The sequence below is a fragment of the Primulina eburnea genome, chromosome 5 (genome assembly GCF_022965805.1).
Source record: "Primulina eburnea isolate SZY01 chromosome 5, ASM2296580v1, whole genome shotgun sequence".
Lineage (NCBI taxonomy): Eukaryota > Viridiplantae > Streptophyta > Magnoliopsida > Lamiales > Gesneriaceae > Primulina > Primulina eburnea.
The window spans coordinates 27,004,527-27,032,080 of NC_133105.1; the positions used below are offsets into that span (position 1 = coordinate 27,004,527).

At 31.9% G+C, this 27,554-nt stretch overlaps 1 protein-coding gene across 8 annotated transcripts; it reads right to left on the reverse strand.

Moving 5' to 3' along the window:
• Positions 1-6,469: 6,469 nt before the first annotated feature.
• On the reverse strand, positions 6,470-12,978 carry LOC140833148 (protein FAR1-RELATED SEQUENCE 7-like). Of its 8 annotated transcripts, none has more exons than XM_073197609.1 (4): positions 12,632-12,978; positions 12,316-12,385; positions 9,335-9,425; positions 6,470-8,967 (listed from the first exon to the last, which is right to left on the reverse strand). In XM_073197609.1, the coding sequence occupies exon 4, from the start codon at positions 8,957-8,959 to the stop codon at positions 6,665-6,667; it is 2,295 nt and encodes a 764-aa protein (XP_073053710.1). In that variant the 5' UTR covers positions 8,960-8,967; positions 9,335-9,425; positions 12,316-12,385; positions 12,632-12,978; the 3' UTR covers positions 6,470-6,664. The 8 variants fall into 8 exon arrangements, with proteins under 8 accessions (XP_073053710.1, XP_073053707.1, XP_073053708.1 ...); XM_073197606.1 differs by having other exon boundaries at positions 9,335-9,485; XM_073197607.1 differs by having other exon boundaries at positions 12,316-12,438.
• Positions 12,979-27,554: the final 14,576 nt, after the last annotated feature.

Below are 27,554 nucleotides of genomic sequence, written 5' to 3' on the forward strand. Positions count from 1 at the left end.
CGTTGCACGTGGAAAACATATGTTGAACTAATTATAATTTGAAATAAAATTAGTTAACTCAACAAAGGTAATGATAATAGTATGGTAAATTTTGACAATTCGTGTTAATTAGCATATATAACTAATTAGGAAAAAAACATTTTTTATAATTTTAAAAAAATATTTGAACTACTAAAATTTTTTTCATATATTTTTTATCATATTGTTTTTTTTTTTTTTTTTGTTATTTGTCATATTCTCTCAATAATGCATATATTTTATTACAATATTCAATTATTACAAATCTTTTTTGACAATCAATGATCTGCAAATTTTTTTTTACAATGTTATTTGATTATTATCTCTTTCATATGTAAATTATCAATAATTTCTGTACCAGATACTTTTAATTTCCTAGTTACCTTTAATTTATTAGACACTTATACTTGATAACTTATAAACTACACATTATTATAATAATTTATCATCAAATAAAAAGTACTGATGGACATATTTAAAAAAATATTGATTAAATGTTGTCATTTGTTTGTAATTTATAATAATAATATTTTGACAATAAATCATCTTTTCACTGACTCTTATTATACTTATTTTAATATTTCATATTAACTCATAAGTATAATTAGCACAATTAAATTACTAATGTCATATTGGTATTACATCCAGAAAAATAATATATTTAATTTTTTTAATTGTTTAAATATCTTCACGGGATCATTTGTGTACCCTTATCTTGAGAAAAATTCATTGCATTTATAAAGTTTGAATAGTAAATATAACTTTATAGTATACATTTAATTTGAAAAATTAATTCATTGTATGACAAACACCTTCTTCCATTTATATTTTTTGTGTAACCCAAAAGAGTTAATATTTTTTCTCTTTTATTTTCTCTAACTCAATGTAAAAAGATATTAAAAAATATTTATATCTAGAAAATATTTTTTTTATTCTTTTTCTTGTCTATATATTTTGTTATATGTGAACATATATTCTACTTCATTGTCTTAATTGTCATATATATATTTACAATATAATTTTTGTACATTGAAGATGAATAAGTTCATTTTGTAGTTTTTTATTACCTGAACTTAGGTAGATATATTAATATGTGATATACATAGATATAAGAATTTTCAAATTCAATTTATTCACGATAATTTTTCATAACAAAGGCCAACTCAAAATAATAAAAATTAGGATTCATAATTATTTTAAATATGATATAAAAATAATATGTGGAAACATATTTTGATATTTTTGTTGCAAAATACAGTGATAAATGCATGTAGGTGCACTATTTCATTGTGTCAATTATAATTTTCTTTAAATATCTTATTTCTCACTCAAGGATCAAAATTTGTTTATTTCTTATTTTGATTATCGACCAATCCAGTATTTCATTTAAATGTTTTTGTTAATTATATTTACATGATTTTTATTTTATATTTATCCAATTTGGACGGGATTTATTATAATTCAATCTATAATAATATTTGAAAACTGTAGAATGCTTCTAAATTTAAAAATCGAGTAACATGTAAGGGACCAATTCAAAACAAAAAGTTGATGCAACATGTTTCTTCTAGCTTTACAATCGAATACTGTAGGATCGAGCGTTTTTCGTTTTACCAAAAGCTATAACTGATACTAACGATACAAGTTAAATCTTTAAATCGTATAACAGCTCAGGTGCTTATCCATCGTGGACAATTATTGTACCCAACAATCTATCTCCTAATAATTGCACCAATTGCAATCAATGAAAATCAAAGTCGCGATCTTGGCTCTGATACCAATTGTAGGCTCAAGCATTTACTGTTTTATCAAAACCTATAGATTATGGTAACAGTGCAAATCAAATCATTTAAATAGTACAACAACTCAAGCGCAACATTTCAATTACTCTAGCCAACATGATCAATTATTGTACCCAACAAATAGGTTTATGCAAATAACCTTTTACCAAATCATATGAATTTATAAGATATTTGAGTAGAATATATACTTGATATTCTACATAAGTAATAGAGAAAAAAAAATCATTTTTCATCTATTTGAAAATTTATATTTTAAAATAAACGAAAAAATCAGAAAAAAAAATATATAGCATGTTGACAAAATCCTGAAACCAAAATTGAAAGTTGAATTAATACATTCATCATTAAATTATACTATTTAATTATAATAAATTTAACATGTATATCCACTAAAAATAATGAAAGAATTTTTTATACAATTTAATTAAAAAGTCAAAGTACATCAGTTTCTAATTCCGAATAATGATCACATTATGATTACATTACAATGATAAATAAATTATTGTTTTTAGTTTATCATCATAGTATTTACCTCAATAAACACATTTTCAAATGTAGGATGTTAACTTTAATATTGAAATTAGATAATTATAGTATTAATTCTAACATTCTTTTTTTATTATTCTCAATACGTTACTTTTTCTATTTTCAAATATATTAATCTATTTATTATTGTATACAAAGTATAATAACTATTTGTTTAATTGATCAAATTTAAGATTAGATATTTAGAAAAAAATTCTAATATATCTCTAAATATCAATAGATGATGAAATTAAATTTGAAATCAAGAGAAAAATTAAGAAAAATGTAGAATACTGCAGTGCATTAACTTTCGCTTTGTACAGTGACAAAACATAATGTGAGATCAAGTGAGATACTTACATATGAGCCTCACTCAAGCATTAGCTTTTTATTTTTAAGTACATAGTGGCCTCCACTCTTATAGACTTCAATCTTTAGAAGTTGGTATTAGTAGTTTATATGTAATAGACAATTATTTAGTTTTTATTTTCTCTCTTTTGATTAATTGTGTAATTTTTTATGTTCTACCTAATTCATTTTTAGATTTTTTTTTTGAATTTTTATAATCATGATCAGAAATGTTGCACACATACAATATAAACTTAATATATTTTAAAATGTTAATATTGAAGTGTTGAATAAACGTATTAAATCATTATTTAAGAAATTTTAGAAAAACAATATACATCATAATTCAGATTTAAAGATTAACATATAAATAAATAATTGCGATGAATATCTTATGAAATAAATGATGTTAGTCTAAAAAGATTAAATATGATTATTGTAAATGAATTTTTCTTAATTAATTATAAAATTTTCAGCACATGCGCTGAATTAATTAGAATATTTTCAATATAGTATTTAGATAAATGTTTTTCCATATGAGTTAGTGATCGAGTCCTCATGAACATTTAAAAAAAATGTGTCTTCAGTTATAGTGACGGTGTCTTAAAATATTAAATGAAACAAATTATAAAGATAAAAAATCAATTAGGAAATTAAAGAATATGTGGTTACTCGATTAGTTTAATTGACACGTTCTTTAGTTTGCTCATTTAATAGATGTTAGATCCACAATCACTGAGTTTGACAAGAATTCTTGTATAATAAAATACAATTATAAATAATTACTTGATCGTATATGTAATGAAATTTTGTATATTTCATATATGTTCGATTTATTTCATTTATAAGTTTGAAATTTTATATATTATGATATAAGATTTGTTATGCATCTTAACATCGATAAATTCACAAAAAATTATATATTATTTCTGATACCATATAATTTTGGTTTCGCCCCAGACTTTTGTGTATTCGTTTGTTTGAATTTATTGTTCCTCATTTTACCAAGACACATACATGAAAGTGAATATTAATTTAAAGAGATGATAATATTTATATATTGTAAGAAACAAATTTACCCCTCACGATACTGATAAAATGAACTTAAAAATAATATGTGACAAAAATATTGTCAGGAATCCAAAAATACAACTCAAATGTCAACTTTGACACTCAATTTTGAGTGACTACCAAAATGTCTCAACAACCCACAATTTTTGGACAACACAGTAACATCACAATTTTAAAATCAAAATGATATTTTCCATTTTATATCAATAATTCATGATTCAAAATCGATAATATTAGATATATAGATATTTAATATAAACTCGTGCGAGCTCATTTAGGCTCACCTTTAAATGAGTCGAAAAAATTTCAACACAACTCACTTAAACTTTTTGGCGGTGCAGGCCAAACCGACAGACCCAACCCAAATCGACGGTTCAAATCACAGCGATCTTTTACCGTGTTTTATTCAAATAATTTATAAATATAAACCGCAAAAAAATTATGGTTGAAAAAAATTTAATTTAAACACATAAATTATAAAAAATCGTCACAAGTAAATAGATTAAATTTAAAAATATTTTTGTAAAAAAATTATATCACAATAAAATTTTTGACCATATTTTATTAAAATATTTTTTAATATAAACCTTTGCAAAAAATAATTTTTAAAACGCATAAGTTTTAGTCTACGTCACAAACGATAATGAGTTATTTCTAAACTTTAATTAATTTAATTTACATAATGAAAATATAATGAAAAGATATCATTGGATAAAAATAACATATTATAATGTGTGTAGACATAAAAAATTAAATATTAATAATCACACATATTTAAAATATGAATAAGGAGGAAAAAAAAGACATTCAATTAATAAGGAGACAAGTGGGAATGCACATTGTAAAACAAGTAATTAATAAGGAGAGGAAAAAAAAGACAAATTTAAATAAGAAATTAATGTAACACAAGTAATTAATAAGGGAGTAAATGGGAAATTCACATATAAAGTCACATATTTATATATATAATAGATAATAGATAATAGATATATGTTATTTAGGTTTAGGGTTAGAGATAAACTTTCAATTTTTCTTTTTTTTTAAAAAAAAAAAACCCAAGCCTCCAAAGCATAGGAGTTTTCAAAAATACCTAGGTTCTATCCTCTCATATTTTTCGGCCACCTCAAATTAATTGAGGTTCGAGCCGTCAAATTATTTGTTGATATCAACTTTAAAAACTTCTTCTAAATTTTCTAGTGCAATTTAGAAGAGGAACAATCGATCCAGACATGGACTTGATAGAAAGATTGAAGAAAGGAGATTTTCAAGGACGTTTGTAGGGAAATACAACAAGAGTTATATCTGCTAATACTAGAATAGTTGGTGCCAAGTAATTTATTCATTAAAAGTATATTTACAAACATCCTATGAACTGCGTTTTCGACACGAAAAAACTGATTACACAACACCATCTTGAATTCATATAAGAGGGAACAAATTTTCTTGGGTAGGTATGTTTCAAATTACGTTTGATACACTATATACCTATAGTGCCATGCCTAAACCATTACAAATGAATCGGATCCATGATTTAAGCATCGCGAAACCAAATGTTTTCCAGTAAAATTTCCATCTTGAATTCGTACATATCTTGCTTTATAGTTATATGCAGGGTGTTGCCAACCGTGGATGTTCAATCCTTGTGGGGCGTGACACTGAGAAGAATGGCAAAGGTACTAAAAGACAACCCTACATTTATCTCTGCGAAAAATATAGAATTCATTTAGGGACAAAGTTAGGCCTAAGCTTTTTTCGGGGAAATGGCAACATCTGCCAGTCCTAAGGTTTAGAAAAATATAAACTGATGTTAACTATAATTTTCTAATAGGTTATTTGGAAGATAGGCGCCCAGCTTCTAACATGGATCCATACACTGTGACTGCACTGCTTTGCCGAAACTACAATCTTGTGGGAGCCAACACTTGAAGCTGGAAAGCTCTCATTGAAAGTCTAAGCCATCGGATATTCAAGTAAAATGTCATGGAGTTAAACGGGGTTTATGGGCTCAAAGTGCAAAATTGTGTTCCGCTGTGGACTGATCCCTTGTGTAATATTTGTAAATAGGGGATTAAAATGAGGGTCATGCTAATGTGTGAAAAGTTCCTTCGACTTGTATTGTTGGGATTGGTTGACAGGAATATATCGTGATCTTAGCTGTTTGGCAGCACTTCATTCTTATTCGGTTACATGATCAATTGAGTATAAGAAACATCACCTTCAATGTTTTGCAGCCTTCCCTGCTAATCGCAATGTTACAGCAAGCGAGTTAAATTGGCGCCTCATGAAGCTTAATCTAATTACGTAAGCACCCGCACCCTTAAGGTTAGAATGAAACAGACACCCTGCCAGGAAGGTGGTTAATCCTACATTTAGGTTTATTGTAACTCCACTAACGACAATTTGAGGGAGTGTAGTGATTATTCGAGCATTGACAAGTGCTTATGTTATGTAACACCACACTAAGATTGCTTTATGTAATTTACCCTCAAAAATACTTGGGAAAGGTCGAAAAAGGTGAAAGAAAACAGTGGTAACAAAAATACTGTAAGATGGGATGCAAAAAAAAAAAATTGGAGTATATACAGATTATTGCAACGTGTTGAAACATGTTTCTTGCCTTTGCATCCAAAAACAGAAAGAAAACAGGACGTTGAGGTTGACACGGTACATTCTGTAGTCATAATATATTCAAGATTGATGATATATGAGAGAAATCAAGCCCGTTGATTTGTTTTTAAAGAAGAAGAGAAAAAAAGTTACAATCAGTGATGTCACATGGTGTCATGGCTGAAACTGTGCAAAAGAAGAACAGAATGGTAGAGTTTAACTGCATTTAAAGATCAGATGAATATTTTCTTAGAATGGCAAAATATCACTCTAAGCTGCTTTTGAGATATTTGCTAGTTCTGCCAACGGAAATTCCTTCTACCCTCCTGCATGATCTCAAAAGCAAGTTTGAATCTTTCTATAGATGCAACTCCAGCTTCGATATAATTCCGCGCCTCTTCTCTTAAACTCCACAGCATCAACGGTTTAAAATCTTGCAGACAACCTCCTGAATCAGCATCTCTTGGTATACCATATTTTGCATTTTTACTCCATCGATGCAAGATATAGCGAGATGGAAGCTCCTTTATATTCATTATTTGGAACACCTTCAGAGCATGCCTACAGAGAATGCCTTCAAATTCAAACATTCTACAGCTACAACTGATGTTCAGATTTGATGAATTAAAGGCAATGGTGTTCCTCTCATCACCATTTCCACACTTTTGCACGAGATATCTATTAATGGCTCCTTCAACATTTATCTTTATTCCAACATAACTGTAGCATTCCAGAAGCTCCTTCAGAAAAACTTTGAACATAGTGACTGTGTAAAGACTTCTACATTGTTCTTCTATTGGGTCTTTTGTGTGCAAAACTGCTTGCAAATTATGTGAGTTGAAATCTTCCTTTCTTTCCTCTTCACGACGATTTTCCAGAGCTTTCTCATACCTTACAACGAATTCATTCGGAGGTGTTTCTGCAGTCAAAAGTGTACCGAAATACGGCTTTAGGCTTCCATCCACTGGGATTCCAGCAAAGAATGTTCCCTTTATGTACAAGGGAGCCCAACTTTTCCGCATTCCGTACATCTCTTTAAGCCATGCATTCTCTCTCAGATTATATTTATTCATAATCATGTTCCAAGCAGAATCAAATTCACTGGCTGTCTGACTTTGGAAAATGCAAGTTTCATATTCATATTTGAACTCAGTATTCATGGAGAGTAATGCACCCAAATTCTCCTGCTCTTTAGCGAGAATTTGCCAGGCAGAAAATCGATGATGTGTCCCAGGAAAAACTTGTGCAATTGCATGTTGAATGTTTGTGTCCTGATCGGCTATTATAGACACAGGGCGGCGTCCCAACATTGCTTTAAGCCAAGCCTTAAAGATCCAAGTAAAAGACTCCTCGGATTCATCGGCAATTAAAGCACAACCAAGAAGAACGGGTTGGCGATGATGGTTGACACCAACAAATGAAGCAAATGGAACCAAATAATTACTTCTCCTATATATTGTATCAAATACAATTGCATCACCAAATTGAGCACACGAAAACCTAGATCGGGCATCCACCCAGAAAATATTCATACCTTTGCCATCACGGATTTCCACAGAGTAAAAGAACCCAGTATCTTCAGATTGCCGAGATTGAAAGTATTCAAGAAGCATATTATACCAATCACATCCAATTTTGCTTTCATGAACTCGTTTGACAAGGCTAAGGCCCCCATTTGTTTCAACCAAATCCAAGTTTTCCAAAACGCTGCTTCCTTCCTCTCTATATCCCTTAGATGCCACAGTCACTGGTCCACTAGGAGCTGTCAGACTACCAAATTCATGATTGTGTTCTTTCTGAAGACGATCGACCACCCACCTTCCCGATTCTTGTCTTTGAATTCTCATGTATGCTCCACAGCCAACCCTTGAAGGATGCTGACGCCCTTCCTTTGAGCACACAAATCTTCGAGAAGTAATTGTTCCATCAAGTTTAGAGCGGAATAATTGTCCGATCCTTACTTTGAACCCAGTATTAGCAGCAAAAGTTTTGTAGAATTTGTACGCTTCATTGGCAGAATTGTATTCAAGACCTTTGTAAGGTTCACAAGAGGACCCTGCATATTCATCAATGTCTTCATTTTTTTGCCTTTTTACATCAACGTCAGATAGTTCATCATTCTCATATGATCTGATTCCTGTCCTACTAGCTCCACCTGCTGATGATCGTGGAGTTGGAAAACTCTTCCTCTGTACCTGTGAAGGACAAAACTCTCCAGAGACTTCTAATTCATGATTGTGTTCCTTCTTTATATTAGCTAACACCCATTTCCCAGAATCTACCTTCTGCACTCTTATGAAAGCAGGACAACCAGTTCTTGAGTTCGTCTGAAATCCCTCCTTCGAACACACAAACCTCCGGGATATAATAGCACCATCAACTCTGGATCTATAAAGCTGCCCTGTCCTGATTTTGAACCCCACTTGACTAGCATAGGTATTGTAAAATTCTTGTGCCTCTTCGGCCGAATCAAACTCTAATCCCACATAAGGTTCCATCTTAGATTCTCCATCATTCTGATGCCTATTAACTAGAGGTGGTGGCTTTGTCTTGACAGTCACAATATTTCCCAGCAACTCCAAATTCATATCAATATCTGCAAAAGTCAACAAAATAATATATTATAAAAGCAAATTATGCTATGTGCATACATATTCATGCTTATCTCATACTAGACTGCTTTTGAAAAATGAGCGCAATCATGGAAGCAACAGACAGAGATGAAAACATAAACATTGCCTCAAAAGGCCAAACAAATCTTAGCGAAGCACATAAATGCAGAAACAGTCAGAGTATAATAGTAAGGACTAAATAAATAAATCCTAAAGCAACTTAACCTTCGTAATTCAACATGATAATTTTGAACAGAATATTAGTCTATACACAACAGTTAACAAAATTATTAGATACTGAAGCATTAAAAAAAAAGTAATTCCAGAGGTCATAGGTTTAGTGACACATACCAAATTACATCTGATTTGAAATCCTCGGAAACTGAAATTTGTTATAGAGAGTGCAAGATTGTATATCAGCAGAAACTGGCCATCGGGTTTTCTGGAGGAATACCAGCTCAGAATACAATATCATCAACTTACAAGTGTAACAGGGAATAAACTGAAACCAACATCAAATATAGTTGGTAAAATAGAACTTTAGAAAGAAGGATTGCAGATTTGGGTACCAGGAGGTTAACTGAAATGTGCAAGTGCAACGAACAAACTGAAATGACCATCAAATATAGTTGGTGAAATCGAACTTTAGTAATTAGGGTTCCTGATTTGGGTGCCAGGAGGTTAATTGAAATTGTGGATGGAGTAAATTTGTCGAACACTATATGATGCTTTTCATTGTGATACAATTTAAACCTGGATTTCATGCCGAGTCACCCACCAATAAAATAAATTCCCATCAACCATCCATCTTGCAGACGTAACAATTATTATCAATCAAACAAATTAGGCCCACATACAAGATGGAAAAATCCCATAGATTCATAAACCCCGTCAATTAGATCCCATCACAGAATAAATTACACAATAAATTCATTCACTAAGTAGATTCCAAAGCTACCATTTGCATTTCTTCTCTCCTCCCAGTCAAACTCTATCAGGAAAATATCAACAATAACCTTTATAGCCATAGACTCGGCAATCGGCAGACCTAATGAACCGCATTCCTAAATATTAACCAACCACTTCAGCCCATACAAAACGCTACGCAAATGCACAGACAACAGTAACGATCAAATGTTTGGAAATGAATGTGGAACACCAAGAAAAATGAAATAAACGATCAAAGTCCACAACTTACGCACAAATAGTCGCGTACCTACCAGAAAGGAGTTCAAAATCCAAACTTTTCAGTTCCCAGATAAAAAAAAAAGATCAAGAAACTACACGAAGCAAAAAAGATCAAAATTAAGAACCAATAGGGATTTACCAAACGCAAGCCAGTTAGCCACTCGCCCGCTTAGCAACTCCAAATTAAACAAATGCTAAAAGCGAAGATTTTTCGCTAAAAAAATGATTATAAGTAAAGGAAAAATATAAGCAAAATAATAAATAATTTAATTTGCAGGTTAATTTTGAAATGGGGAAAGATGTCGGGCTTCTGGAAGAGCTACGGTTTATCAATTTATTTTGGTACAATTGCGGCGAAAATGATAAAATATAATAACTAATTTTTGTTCTAACAGAAAACGTAACTTTTGAAACAAATTAGAATTCCCAACAGTCACATCTCAATTAATGAAAAAATATGTATTTTTCTCGTAATACATATGTCCATCTTTGATTTAAAATGCAGTACGTAGATGATTTTTTTACAAATCAATACCTTACAACACTACAAACTTAGTTTTAACTTCTTACAAAGATAAATTTACATTTTTTTCCCTTTTATTATTTAAATAAAGATATAGTTCCTCACTCATCATGAAATAAGATTAAGTACTTATTTTGATATATAAAGTATCTATTTTGAAGTTCCAGATATTTGATTTGGCTCTTTAAATACTCCAAATGTGTAAGAAAATACCGGATCTTCGAACGATCGCTATAAATTCAGTCATTGTTTGTTTTTTTCCTGAAATGTGTATTTGGATGACTTATTCATCTCATTTAATACTTTTTAAAAAAAAAAACAAATTCCAAACTAAGCATGTAAATTTTAAAGTACTTAGTTTTACTTGAGAAATACCTATTTTGAGTTTGCAATTACTTGATTTCGTAAATGAGATACTCACAATATGTAATAAAATACTGGATATTCAAATAGACAACGTAAATTCATCAAGTATTGGTATTTCAATGGAAAATACATTTGGATGATATATTCATCTCATTTAATATTATTTGTAAAAAAAAAACAAATTCTCAAATAAGCATGAAAATTTTAAAATACTTAGTTTTACTTGAGAAGTACCTAATTAGATTTGGCAAATACTTGATTTCGTAAGCGAGATACTCATAATATGTATTAAAATATTGAATATTCGAATAAGCAACCAGTACAAGAATAAATGCTTATGGTGACATTCATAAATGTAATCATATTCAATATTTAGTGACATTTAAGTTTTTAGTGACACCTCCAACAAATGCCCTCAATTCCAATGTCGTCTTAAACTTCCTGACATTTTTTAACGTCATTATAAGATGTTAATAACAACTTCATATGTGTTACTAATTATTCATATAATTACAATTTTAAATGTCAGAAAAACTCATGTTTTAAAGGCATTTATACATGACTTGTTATTATAGTAATAATGACAAATTTATATGTCAGTTAAAATAATTTATAATAACAACTAAAAGTGTCATGTATGTTATTTATTGTGACAATAAAAATTGTCACTAATGATAGGTTATAAGATTAATTTAAAATGTCTCATTATGTAATCTGTAATGACACTTACAAATATCTTCTATACTAGTATATAAGGACATTGAAAATTGTCATTAATAGTTGTTCATAATGACTTTTTGAAATGTCTCCATATGAGTTTTACAATGACATTTTTTATGTATATGATTTAATGATCTATTGTTGCAGTTCAAGCAGAAGGCTTCCTTTCTGATGGATTACAATATCATTTATTCTCCTACAATAAATTAGAAACAAATCTTGACTTATAAAGGATCCGCATCATTTGTACATGCTATGCCATGATAGATGTACAAAGTACATGCAATGATCAGTATTATATATTCTCACAGCAGTAAGATAAAAGCAAGAAATCAGTGAGTTCACAAAATTTATAACATGCAGATGCAGGTCTGTCAAACAAGGAAAATAAATAAAAAAGAAAGATCAATTATTATACATATATATTAAAATGTTAATCAGTCATCACTACACTAGTGAAAAGCAGTGGAAATATGTAGACATGCTCCAGAGAATGCAACCTATCAAAGATTGCAACCAAGTAATGGTAACATACTTTGAACAAGAGGGAAATCGACTTGATAGCTTTAGCAAAGCGTTCAAACACATAGCCCGAGTCGTGAGATCTGCAGAATGACGATGAATTACAATTTCTCATATCTGCATATACCTCTGTTACCTGCTCTAGACAGCAAAAATATCAATGTTGTCCATGAAAATGAAGCTTTAAAGCACCATTCACAAGATTAAAGAATCAACGTGAATTAAAGAAAGATGGTGATAGAACATTTCAAAACTATCCATTCCCAAGCATTTAACCATGGATACATGATAACATAGCAAGCAGACAAAAATTATGCATTAAAACTTACCAAACTATCCCATAAGCGCCACAACCAATGGGCATAATGGGAGGCTAGAACACAAACTAAGCGGGAACAGAAATTGATCTAGAGCTCAAATACCAGCAACACACATCTTCGTTCGCAACTGAAATAGATCGCACAAATTTCTCGAGTTCAAGCTTCGGATTGAAAGTGAAGCTCAAATCTTATTATTAATGGTTCGATTGAAGCTACAAGACAAAAGCTACAACCCACGGTGGACTCCGGTCATTACGGCAGAAAATATCGAAGGATACGATTTTGAGGCTTAGGGTTGACGATGGTGAAGGTTTGGGGATGATCTTCTATTTCGTTTGATAAAATTTTTAAGTGTCGTGACCTACAATATTAGTAAAAAAGATATTTAAAAGAAAAATATTTATAGACAATAGTTTCCTAAAAATAAATTTTTTAAAAAATATTTATAGACAATAGTTTCCTAAAAAGCTGTTGTCTTTGTTAAATAAAATGTTAATAGACAACCATTTCCAAAAACCGTTGTCTTTGATTTTAAGAAAGATGTTAATAGACAACAATTTTAAGAAAACCGATGTTTTTGACCACAAAAATAAGCTAAAAGACAACGGTTTTCCAAAAACCGTGACAACGGTTTTCCAAAAATTGTTGTCTTTGCTAAAAAGAAAACTCTCATGGTAAATTTATTGTCTTTCAAGTATTGTCTATTTGAAAATTTCTTGTAGTGATGGGTTTTTCTGCTTTCCTTTTTTTTTTTCCTTTTAAATAATTTTTTTTAGTTTTTTAATTATTTTTTAACATGTGGGAAAAATAGATAAAATAATTGTGGGAATATTTGGGTTGGATAAGGAGGAAAAATAATTGTTCTCTCCTTATAAAAAATGATATCAATTAAAAATGTCAGGATAACTAATCTAATATGTTTTTTTATTTTACACATTATTAAATTTTTACAAGTGTCATTATTAAGTATTTGTAACAACATTTAATTAAAAATATCTACAAAAAATTGTCACAATAGCCATTTATTGTTGTAGTTAACGTAAGTTCTCCAAGAGTCCAAGTGTTAATATTTCCATGAAATATGCATTTGGATGAGAAGTACCTAATTTGAGTTTGTAAATACTTGATTTGATATAGGAGATACTCATAATATGTAATAGAATACTGGATATTCAAATATGCAACCTAAGTTAACCAAGTGTTGGCTTTTCATGGAAGATGTATTTGGATGACATATTCATCTTATTTAATATATTTTTTGTAAAAACAAAAAAAAAAACAAATTCCCAAATAAGCATGAAAATTTTAAAGTACTTAGTTTTACTTGAGAAGTACCTAATTAGATTTGGAAAATACTTGATTTTGTGAATGAGATACTCATGATATGTATTAAATATTGGATATTTGAATAGACAACGTAAATTCTCCAAGTGTTATTGTTTTCATGGAATATGCATTTGGATGAGAAATACCTAATTTGAGTTTGCAAATACTCGATTTGGTACAGAAGATACTCATAATATGTAATAGAATACTGGATATGATGTGAACGTGGCCGGGCATGGTGTTCAAATGATTGATAAGCAAGGGAGAAGGGCTCGTGATGCATGGGAGCACGTTGGAAAGCCGAAGGAACATTATTCAAGCATTATTTTGAAGAACCGAGGCTGCACGGACCCAAGCACGGACCCGTACACGGGGTCCGTGTCCATTACACTTGAGGAAGAGAAATCCCGAGCCTACACGGACCCGAGCACGGACCTGTACACGGGGTCCGTGTCTACTACTTTCGAGCCATGAAAATTACAGTGCCTACACGGACCCCCTTCCGGACCTCTACACGGGGTCCGTGTCCTTTACGAATGGGAGAGCAGATTTTTTTTCCTAATTTAGAGTTTTATTTATTTTGGCAAGTAGATTTGATATCTTTTGAGTTTGAGACAATATATACTCGAAAATTTCATCATTGTAAACAACAATTGATTATTATTCATCTTTTATGATATTGAGAATTCTCTCAACACAAGCTTAAGTTTCGTTATAACTTTTGCGTTGTATCAAATCAAACTTATCAAAAGATTAATCTTTTGTGGCGTTTGTCGATCGATTTTCACGAGGGTTGCCAAGGGCGGGTTCTTTGGAGGTTCTCTTGAAACGCGATTGTTTCTCTCGTGTTTATTTGTTGCTAAACTCTTGCTAGTTTAGAGGTGAATATCACACATATCCATTACTTGTTTCAAAGATCGGGAAAACACACGAGTCTTGTTATCGTAATTGAATAGAGGGTGCGATTGTTTAATCGTGTTTGCTATTTATTCGTATCGAGATTCACGTCATTTGGTATCAGAGCTCAAGGTTTTTGACTCAAGTAAGCGTATCCTTTAAATTCTTCGTAGGATTTTCAAAACCGATTTTCGTGTAGCGATTTCTACGTTGTTGTTGAATCTACAAAAAAAAAAAAAAAAAAAAAAATCGCGATTTATTGTTCATCGCCTGAATCACTATTCATTGCCGGAAGTACTGTTCATCGGAGTTACTGTTCATCGGAGTTACTTTTCATTGCCGGAATTACTGTTCATCGCCGGATTCGCGATTACTATTCATCGCGATTACTGTTCAAGCCGGATTTACTATTCATCAGATTTACTGTTCACGATTGGATTTACTATTCACGCCGGAGTACTATTCAAGCCGGAGTTACTATTCACGCCGGATTCACTATTCATATCGGAATTACTGTTCACGGTACTGTTCACCCGAAAAAAAAAAGAGAGAAAAAAAAATATTAATTTTGGAATCGGGTGTTTGTTGGAATTTTAGCGCTTATATTTCAGCGTTAAGTTTGTCCTTATCATTTAGTCGCATTCTAGTCAATTTTTCAAAGTTGCTTGTTCTTGTGTGGTCTAAGTGAGTCGAATTTCAGACGTCACATGATTGATCTCATAAGTTTGATACGTGGAAGCCACGAGACTTAAGCGCCCCTTGAGAATTCTCACTTGAGTGAAAATATTTGAGTGGAGTGAATTTTTCATTGGAGTGAATTGTGAGGTTTTGTGGTGAGGGAAAAAGACGAGTGCGAGTGAATTTTCATTGGAGTGACTAGTGAGAATTTGTGGTGAGGAAACTTTATTCTTTATTGTTTATACTAACCTTTTTCTTGCAGGTATAATGATTGACGGACGTCAATTTAAAACGATGTTAGGAGGGTTGGATAGAAGGTGGGAGAAGGAGTTTAAGCCTCAACAAAAAAAAATATATCGGAGGTGTGAAGAAGAGGAGATGTATGATGTGCATATTGATGAGAATAGGCGAGGTAGTAGAGTTGGAGGAGATACGTTGTTGAACATGGATCGTTATAGGAGATTTGATGAGGATAAGGGGTATAGAAGCCGAGAAGGGTATAGACTGAGTGGTACGAAGATGACAATTCCATTTTTCAGTGGGGAAGCCGATCCAAAGGTGTACCTTGAGTGGGAAGAGAGAATGGAGTGTGTATTTGAGAGACGGAAGGATTATACCGAAGCAATGAAGGTAAGACGAGCTTGCAGTGAGTTTACCGACTATGCTAGTACTTGGTGGGATAAGTTAGTAACACGTAGGAGACGATGTGGGGATGACCCTATAGTTACGTGGGATGAGATGAAAAGGGTGATGAGGAAACAATTTGTTCCAAATCACAATAATAGGAGAGGTGGTAGGAGAGATGAGCATGGCTTGTATGATGATTCATGGGCATCCACTTGGAGGGCGAGTTTGGAAGAGAACCACTGCGGTAGGCCAAAGAAGGAGTCAAGACGTGAAGCTAGCAAATATGAATATCAAGGTACATTTAAAAATTCAAATTCTAGTACTTGTGATATTATATGTTGTTGGTGTTTAGAGTTTGGGCATTATATCACCCAATGTCCAAAGGAGGAGATGACTGTAGTAAAACCGCCAATTGATGTCCAATCTAAAGTGGGGGTTGAGAGAATTGAGAAGGTTGGTACTCCACTAACTTCTGACTTGAGTATTGAGTGTTGTGCTGTGGAGGGTGAGTTATTAGATGATGTGCAAGTTGTTTCTTTTGCTCAACTGCCTACGAATGAAATTTGTATTGATGAATCAATTTGTCATGAGTTGAAAGAGAAAAAAAATGAAATGGCCGAAAGAATGAGTGATCAAAAGAGTGAGATGGCCATAGAAAGAAAAGAAAAAGAAAAAGAGGCCAAAGAAAAAGAAACAGAAAAAGAAAAGAAAAATGATTTTAAGGCCCAAGAGAGTGAAAAGAGTGAGTATGAGTGTGATTTAATTTTTTATAAATCTCTTCAAGTACCTTTGTACAAAGATGAGATTTATATACCTAGTGACGATATAGCCGGTTCAATCCCGAGCATTGTTATTTCTCATTTGCAGGGTTATGATGAAGTTGTGATGAGGAGACGAGCAAATGTGGGAGGTGTAAAAATGCAATGGGATGATCCATTTGGTGTTGAGAGCAATCACCGTGAGGTAAGCATAGTTGCCAACGCAACAACCTTGAGGTATGACTTTCGTTCTTATCTTATTTCATTGTTGTGTTGTATTCAAGAGTTTGGTGAGAGAGTTGAGAGTGGGATGTCTAAATGGTCTAACGGTGAATTAACCTTTGTCCCTAGGAGTCATAGATTGGAGAATGATGAAATATTGAATAGATCAAATCTAAATGTTAGTGATTGTGATTTTTCAAAAGTTGTCAAATTGATGAGTTTTTGTTATGACAATGAATTGTATGCATTATGTTCAAATCTTTGTGATGAGTTAAATGTTTACATGGGTAGTACGCCTAGTGTGTTCTATTTGCATGATTCCTACTTGTTTGGTGAAGACTTTGGGAAGAGCATGAATGAATGTAAGAATTTTTATGTGCATAATGAGTACAATTTTAAGGAGAATAAATTCTTCATTCTATATTCATTGCATGGGTTATGTACTAGTGATGCATATAGTGGTGTTTTTATCTTTGATAAAATGCATGATTATATGTGTTGGTTGCATATGAAGAGGTATGTTGAGTGTGATTGTGAGGCATGCATTGCATATAAGAGATTGACATTTTGCCTAGATTCTTATATCGTGCATGAACTATTTCTTATTCCTAGTGAGCTATGGTCGTACACGTGTATGGATATCATTTGTGTGTTGACTAGGTCTAAGAAGGGGAGAAATCTGATTTTTGTGATACTTAATAATATCTTGTTGATGTTATTTGGTGTCATTTGTTATTTAATGTTTGGTAAAGCTGACGAGTTTATAGGAAAGACAACGCTGATGTTGGAGTTTCCAGTGTTAATGGAGCGAGCTAACCATAGCGCCTACGAACTTAAATTGAAAGGTAAGCATGTTGATAATTTGATTAATTTTATTACTAACTTGCTTCAGTTTTTGTGCAGTGGGGCAAGATTTGAGGACAAATCTTTTTGAAGAAGGGGAGTATGATGTGAACGTGGCCGGGCATGGTGTTCAAATGATTGATAAGCAAGGGAGAAGGGCTCGTGATGCATGGGAGCACGTTAGAAAGCCGAAGGAACATTATTCAAGCATTATTTTGAAGAACCGAGGCTGCACGGACCCAAGCACGGACTCGTACACGGGGTCCGTGTCCATTACACTTGAGGAAGAGAAATCCCGAGCCTACACGGACCCGAGCACGGACCTGTACACGGGGTCCGTGTCTACTACTTTCGAGCCATGAAAATTACAGTGCCTACACGGACCCCCTTCCGGACCTCTACACGGGGTCCGTGTCCTTTACGAATGGGAGAGCAGATTTTTTTTCCTAATTTAGAGTTTTATTTATTTTGGCAAGTAGATTTGATATCTTTTGAGTTTGAGACAATATATACTCGAAAATTTCATCATTGTAAACAACAATTGATTATTATTCATCTTTTATGATATTGAGAATTCTCTCAACACAAGCTTAAGTTTCGTTATAACTTTTGCGTTGTATCAAATCAAACTTATCAAAAGATTAATCTTTTGTGGCGTTTGTCGATCGATTTTCACGAGGGTTGCCAAGGGCGGGTTCTTTGGAGGTTCTCTTGAAACGCGATTGTTTCTCTCGTGTTTATTTGTTGCTAAACTCTTGCTAGTTTAGAGGTGAATATCACACATATCCATTACTTGTTTCAAAGATCGGGAAAACACACGAGTCTTGTTATCGTAATTGAATAGAGGGTGCGATTGTTTAATCGTATTTGCTATTTATTCGTATCGAGATTCACGTCAGGATATTCGAATGTAAGTTCACCAAGTGTTGGCTTTCCATGGAAGACATATTTATCTAATTTAATATATTAAAAAAAATCCCAAATAAACATAAAAATTTTAAAGTATTTAGTTTTACTTTAGAAGTATACATATTGCAAATACTTGATTTGGTACATGATATACTTATAATATGTAATAGAATATTGGATATTCGAATATGCAACGTTAGTTCACCAAGTGTTGGTCTCTATGTGGAAAATGCATTTGGATTGCATATTCATCTAATTTAATAATTTTTTGTAAAAGAAAAAATAAATTCTCAAATAATCATGAATATTTAAAAGTACTTTGTTGGAACTTTTCAAGTTCGCAATCATGATTTTGATGTTAACAAAAATTTTTTATTGTGTTTCTAACATATTTACTCAAATGTGAAGTTGTTAACACAAAAAGCAAGCTTAAATTGAATTCTGCACAAACTGAATTTCTGGCGAGCTTTAGTTTTTTGATGATATATCCCATCTGGATAATCCAAATGACAATCCGCCAACTAGATTTATCAGAAAACTCAATTTGGAACAAGTCGTATTTCACGTCAGTTGGACAAAATCGGATGTTATCATGGTCTAACTGATCGCTAAATTACCGAACTGATTGCACGAAAACAGCAATCAGTTGGGTATGAGCAGTTGCGGTATTGTGGTCATATCTCTCAGCTCGGTTATCGAAATGAAGCGATTCAGTATGCGTTGGAAAGATAAGACGATGATCTACAAATCATCTTCTGAAGTCAAAGTTTGAATCAAAGCTTAAGATGCTGATAAATGACGATGAAGTTACTGGTTCTGCACAAACTGAAATCAGCTAGGCTGATTTCAGCACACCAGCTGAAATTGAACTGAACCGAACCAGTTGAACTGAACCAGACCAGCCGAAGACCAGTTGAACCAGATCAGTTGAACTAAAACAACTGAACTGAACCAGACCAACTGAACCAGCTGAACTGAACCGAACCAGCAGCTGACCAACTGAACTGAACTGAACCAGCTGCTGACCAGTTGACCTGAACGACTAGTTGAGTTGACCAAAGTTGACCAGTCGAGAAAATGCCCAGCAAGCCGAATTTGACCGTTGCAATTCCAGAAACAGTACAGAAACTTTCCAAACGGTCATATTCTTGTGTCTAACGTATATATCATTGTTGGAGCTTATAAATACAACATCTTGAAGATCAAACAAGAGCTTTTGAAGAGGATTCAAAGCATGAGCACTTGGCATAAATATATCAGCTAGTTGAGAGCACAAGCCCTTGTGTGAGGATACATTTGAGATGTACACTGTAAAGGATAAATTCCTCACACACAATCACTCACACTTATACTAGAGAGTTGAACTTCAAAGATTAGTTGAGTGAGTCTTGCACAAAGACAATAAACTTGTGTATGTAGTCTTTGCATATGAGACACTAAACAATATGCTGATTGTGAGGTGCTGCCTACAATCGTGAGTGCTAGGAGTTCAGTTTAGGCAGTGGGTAAGTCCTAGCTGAATGGGTTTGTACAAAGAGTTGTATAAATCAAAGTCTTCTAGTGAATCCTTCCCATGGGAAAGAAGGGGTCACGTAGGAGCATTTGAAGTCTCCGAACATCCATAAACAAATTTGTGTCTATTTGTTTATTGCATTTACTTATTCATTATTTTAAGGATGCATTGTTGAAGCATTTTATGTGTTCTTCAAATATAAAAAATATTGCATACTAAGTGTTTGATAAAATGCTTCAACTAAAATATTTTTACTCATTTAACTTGCATATATTTTAAAAGGTTTACAAAATATTTTATCGGTTTCTACGAAGGATTATTTCGAGTATTTTCTGCTTGGTTTGAATACCAAACTCGATTTAATTCATCGGTGTTCAATATTTCAAGACACGAGTTATTGTAGTTCAACGGTGATCCCCCTAACCGATACTATCATACTTGATTTTACTTGAGAAGTACCTAATTTCATATTGCAAATACTTGATTTGGTACACGAGATACTCATAGACTACTATTCGAATATACAACGTAAATTCACCAAGTATTGGTTTTTCTATGAAAGATACATTTAGATTACATATTCATCTTATTTAATATTTTTTGATAAAAAATTTCTCAAATAAGCATGAAAATTTTAAAGTACTTGGTTTTATTTGAGAAGTACCTAATTTGAATTTGCAAATACTTGATTTCGTAAATGAGATACTCACAATATGAATTAAAATACTGGATATTCTAAAAGGCAATCTTTCCATGGAAAATTCATTAGGATACTTATTCATGAAATTTAAATAAATAAACATAGTTCATTATTCACCATGGATTAATTGAGACATATATTATGAACATAGTTCGTAAATGAGCTTGAAATTTGCATTTTAAGCATATCTATGGATTTTTGGATTAATGAATTATAAAATACTCATCAATATTAATTGACAATACTTTTTATATTCATTGAATGACTTATTTGACAATTATACTTATTTGACATAATAATTATTGGTAATTATTCATTATACTTATTAGTATTTTTTTATGTATACTTATGAGTATTAATTTATAATATCATTAATATTCATTCATAATGCTTGTTGGTATTCATTAAATGACAAGGCAATACTTCATTTTATATCATCCTCATTAGTATTCTTTCATAATATTTATTGGTAATCATTCATTATATGTATCAATATTATTTCATTATACTTATGATCAAATTTGAGTTTCTAAAGGGTAAAATCAATTATCAGTAGAATCTAATTATGTAATACTTGTAACAATTTAGGTATCACATTTTTATTTCACGGATCTAATCATCAAAGGTCACTCAATATTGACTTCAAATTATATATTTTGACATCATCAAATAATCGAATTTGAGTATTTAAATAGTAAAATCAAGTATTTGTGGATTCGTATTAGGTATTATTTGTATTAATTTAGATATCATATTTTTACTTCACGAATGTCATCATCAAAGACGACTCAATATTAACTTCAAATTATATAATTTGACATCCCCAAATAGTTGGATATAAGTATTTAGGGAGTAAAATCAAGTATTTGCGAACTCGCATTAGATACTCTTTGTACCAACTTAGCTATAATATTTTAACTTCACCAATTTAGATATTCTTTGTATCAATGCATCTTCTATGAAAAGATCAACACTTGATGAATTTACGTTGCCTATCCGAATATCTAGTATTTTAATATATATTGTGAGTATATCATTTAAGATATCAAGTATTTGCAAACTCAAAGTATATATTTCTCGAGTAAAACTAATTATTTTAAAATTTCAATACTTAGTTGGGAATTTGTTTGTTTTTTTGTTTTTTTTACCAAAAAAAAATGTTAAATGAGATAAATATGTTATCCAAATGCATCTTCCTAGGAAAGATAAACACTTGGTGAGCTTACATTGCATATTTTAATATTCAGTACTCAATTACATATTATGAGTATCTCACGTACCAAATCAAATATTTGTAATCTCAAATTAGGTACTTCTCAAGTAAAAATAAGTACTTTAAAATTTATATCTTAGTTGGGAATTTGTTTTTTTTTTATAGAAAAAATATTAAATGAGATGAATATGTCATCCAAATGCTTATTCCATGGAAATATCAATACTTGGTAAACTTACGTTACCTATTCGAATATCTAGTATTTTAATACATATTGTGAGTATGTCATTTACGAAATCAAGTATTTGCAAACTCAAATTAGGTACTTCTCAAGTAAACTAAGTACTTTAAATTTTCATGCTTAATTGAGATTTTTTTTAAATATTAAATGAGATGAATATGTCATCCAAATGTATCTTCTATAAAAATACCAGCACTTGGTGTACTTACGTTGCTTATTCGAATATCCAGTATTTTAATACATATTGTGAGTATCTCATTTATGAAATCAAGTATTTGCAAACTCAAATTAAAGTATTTCTCATTTAGGGAGTAAAATTAAGTATTGGTAGACTTGAATTAAATATTTTTTGTACTAATTTAGGTATCACATTTCAACTTCACATATGATACATCAAAAGTTACTCAATATTACTTGAAACTATATTTTTTATATCCCAAAATAATCAAAATTGGGTCTTAAAAGGGTAAAATCAAGTATATGTGAAATCAAATTAGGTATTATTTGTACAATTTAGGTATCACGTCTTTTATTCACAAATCTCATCATCAAAGAACATTCAATATTATCTTGAAACTATATATTTTGACATATTCAATCGAATTTGAGTATTTAAAAGGTAAAAGCAAGTGTTTGTGGACTCGAATTATGTATTATTTGTATTAATTTAGGTATCACATTTTTACTTCACGAATATCATCATTAGTGTCACTTAATATTAACTTCAAATTATATTTTGGCATCCTCAAATAATTGGATATGAGTATTTATGGGGTAAAATCATATATTTATAGATTCTAATTACATACTCTTTGAACCAATTTAAGTATCACATTTTAACTTCACAAATGACACCATCAAAAGTCACTTAATAGTACTCGAAACTTAAGTATTTTCTTACACATTTGAAGTATTCAAATATCCAAATAAAATATTTGGAACCCCAAAATAGGTATTTTATCGATCAAAATAAGTAATTTTTCTAATTCAACAATGAGTGAGAAATGTTTTTTAAAAAATTAGATTACATGAATAAGTCATCTTAACGCATTTTCAATGAAAAGACCAACATTTAATGAATTTATTGTGATAACTCGAAGATGCAGTATTTTCTTACATTTGAAATATTCAAAGAGTCAAATCAAGCATTTGAAACTCCAAAATATGTATTTTGTAAGTCAAGATAAATACTTAATCTTATTTCATGATGAGTGATGACCTATGTTCTTTTTTAAAATAAAATGACATGAATAAGTCATCGTAATGCATTTTTTTAAAAGACCAACAATGAATGAATTTATTGTGAATGATCGAAAATATAGTATTTTCTTATATATTTGGAGTATTTAAAGAGCAAAATCAAGTATCTGAAACCCCATAATAGGTACTTTATATGTCAAAATAAGTATTTACTTTTATTCCATGATAATTGACAAACGATATTTTTTTAAAATTATATTTTAAATGGAGAAGAGAAATATAATTTTTGTGGATAAAATAATATATTTATTTAAATAATAAAGGGTAAAAATATAAAATTTGCTTTATGAGGAGTTAAGACTAAAAGTATAGATTTGTGAGGTACTTATTCTTAAAAAATTATGGCTAGGTACTGAATCTTAATTGAAATATATACAGATTAATTTTTCTGAAATTTACCGTTAATTTAATTTAACGGTAAATTTTAAAAAATACTTCTGTCAATGTTTCAATTGAGATTTAGTACGTAGCCACAATTTTTTAGGAATCATTACCTAACAATGTTATACTTTTAGTTTTAACTCCTTACAAACCAAAATTTACATTTTTACACTTTATTATTGTTGGGGACCGATAAGGAGTTTAGAGAGGGGTGAATAAACTCTTTCCTTTGTTTGTTGATTTTGCAAAGGGTGCCAGAATCCTGTTAGATATTATAGCTGATCTTGTTTGAATAAGTGCGGAAACGATCCAATGGAGTGCGTTGAGAAATAATAAAACAATAGGCAGTTGAACACTGGTTGTTTCTGGAAGTTCGAAGATAAAATCTTCTACGTCTCCCTTTTTTCTGTTTCCAGAAGGTATCACTAAAAGACTTTGGTTATTACAGTACAACACTTGTACAAACCCACTTCAGTAGTGCTTACCCTTAGCCTACTAAAACTCTTAGTTACATAACTCCGTAAAAACGAATACTACAAAGTTCTGGTGTAACGCCCAAAAATTTAAAAGTCCACGCAAACCACATGAACGAGTTATTAAATTCTTTGTATTTTAATTAAATTGTTTTAATTGCAATAATCAAATATGTTGTGCATATTTAAATGTTTAAAATATATTTTTCTACATGGTTGCATTAAAATGTATTTTTTTAAAGGATATTTGAGTTGCGATCGAGGAACGGAGACCGAGGGCTGAAAAATAGAAAATGATTTTATTAAATAATTGTTTTTAATTATTTAAAATATGAGTGATGCTTTTTTTATTAATTTTGAAAATATGGGGTTTTGAGATGATTTTATACGCCGGGACGTAAATTTTATTGGTGTTGATTTTTCAACAAAAATACAAACGTTTTGACAACTCGGCTAATAAATTTGTTAGGATCGGGAAAGTGTTTAGAGGAGGGGGGTGGGGGTGAATGAACTCTTTCAAATTTTCTCGTGTAAAATGTTGATTTCGATCGTTTTTATGCGGTTGAAACAATTCTTCTCAAACGGTTGGAAACGTGAACCACTATTTAGTGCGGAAATCGGTTCACAATTTCCAATAGAAACTTAAACACGTTAACAGGCTTAATCAATAATTTGAGACTGGAAAAACAAGTGCTAGCGATAAGTAAAGTGACAAAAGATTTTTTTGGATGTTCAGAGAATGAATACTCCTATGTCACCCCTTCTTCCTTCTTAAGAAGGATTCCATTAAAAGACTTTGGCTTTACAAACGTCTTGCAACAGCCCACTCCAATCAGGACTTATCACACTGCCTGTTTTGGAACTCTTAGTGATCACTATACACTTCTGGGTTTTAAGAACACTTAGTTCACCAGATACCAAGACTAAATCAAATAACCAAAATTTTACTGATATGAACAATCAGTTTGGTTTGAGTAGCACAAAATTGATCCTTAGAAGATCGAATGTAATGATGTTCAAAGCGTGCTGAAAGAGCGATGAAGTATGTAGGATTTTGATAGTACTCTGAGATCTTTGTGTATGCTAGCAACGAGAGTTTTAGCTGTGAAAATCAAGAGTTAGTTTTAGCTAGCAGGTTCCTCCGTTAATATACACGATATTCTTAACGGTCGGGAAGAGCACGGCAACGTTAACCTGATCCTCTGAACAGATGTGCCACTGTCTTCTTTATGAGCATTAAGTGATCTTCAATAAATGCGTTTAATGTTCCTTTTGCTCAGCATAGTTTTGAAGCACTTTTCTTGAGGAGTTCCTTTTATGATAACTGTTTTTAGCATCATAACTTGAAGTCTATACTTGGTTTTCCTTTTCTGGGATAGATATATAAATACGGATCATTCTTGGAACTGATGTACACTTGCGTTGACTTCAAGGCGGTGTAATACTTTGAATGTATTAAACCGGTCAGAGAATGTTTTTGAGCAATAAATGGTATTCTTTAAAGATCCGGTTCTGAGGAAGATCATATCAGCGGTCTGAAATAAGCGATTGAGATTACTTTAAGCTTTAGCCGGTTAGAAAGATATTCTAACTATCGAGCCGAGCGGTTGAACTGAGATGTGTCACATATATGAACCACAGCCGTTTTCGTGCTGTATTGTTTTTTTCATACACCAAAATTCTTGGGAATAATATTTTCTTAACAATTTCTCCTTTTTTGGTGATGACAAAACCTAGCTGTAAGGCTATGTAACATAATAATTTTGAAGAAGATATATAAGAACGAAAGTATTGTATTTCATTAAGTAAATGAAATTACAATATTCAAAATAACCAACTGTTGTAAGAAAATAGCAACTTTAGTGTTTCATTGGACCTTTACTTCGTTCCACTGCTTTGGCCTTGTCTTTCTTTTCTTTCAACTCATGCAATTCCTTCATAACAGATATTTCTGCTTCTTGAATTGCCCTTTGTCGCTCTCCTTCCCCCTTTTTGACATCACCATGAACAAGGAACTTAATGATTTCTGCAAGCTGAGCACCTTGGACATCGATGCGTTGTTCTAGATTTGTCTGAAGACGAGTCATTTGCTCCGATAGGCCAAGGAAGATGTTAAGATGTGCAGAATTATGTTTTGCTTGCGTGAGAGAAAGACTTGTTTCCATGGTGGAAAGATCGTTGCGGAAAGCAGTCTTAACTGATTGAAAGTCCTCTTTCAGATCAAATTGTTTGTGATTGAGAGCAAGAATGGATTGATCCATGGTGATTAGTCTGGTCAGAATCTGCTATTGGCAACTCTATTCTAGAACTTCTTGTTCTTCAGGTACATCGTCTTCAGATAATAACATGTTCTTGAAAGAGATCAGTTGAGAGGAGGATAGCTTACCAGCATATTTTGATGGTTCAGGCTCCCGGAGTTCATCCGTAATGCTCTGAATAATTTGATCAATGTCTTCAGTGGAAGCAGACGGTTTAGTTCCGGTGACATCTTGTGAGGCCCGGGGCCGAAGAGGGCGGGGGTGATCGCCGGTGCCATGAGGTGGCACGGACAATGAACGGCTCTTGGCAGGCTTCTATGTGGAGAAAACATGAATGAACCGTTCTTACACCAGAAGGAGAGGAATTCCGAGACATTTCAATGTAATGGACTGTATAGTTAAAGATGGCTTAAAAGATTTGATTGGTACTACTCATATCACGAAGGTGCATCTTCTTTTCGGTAGCTCATCACATAAGAACTCCAAAGTTAAGCGTGCTTGACTTGGAGCAATTTTGGGATGGGTGACCTCCTGGGAAGTTTTCCAGAGTGCGTGTGAGTGAGGACATAAGCACACTAGAAAGACCCGTCTTGATACACTGAGGACAGTCATCGAATCTGGGGCGTTACAAGT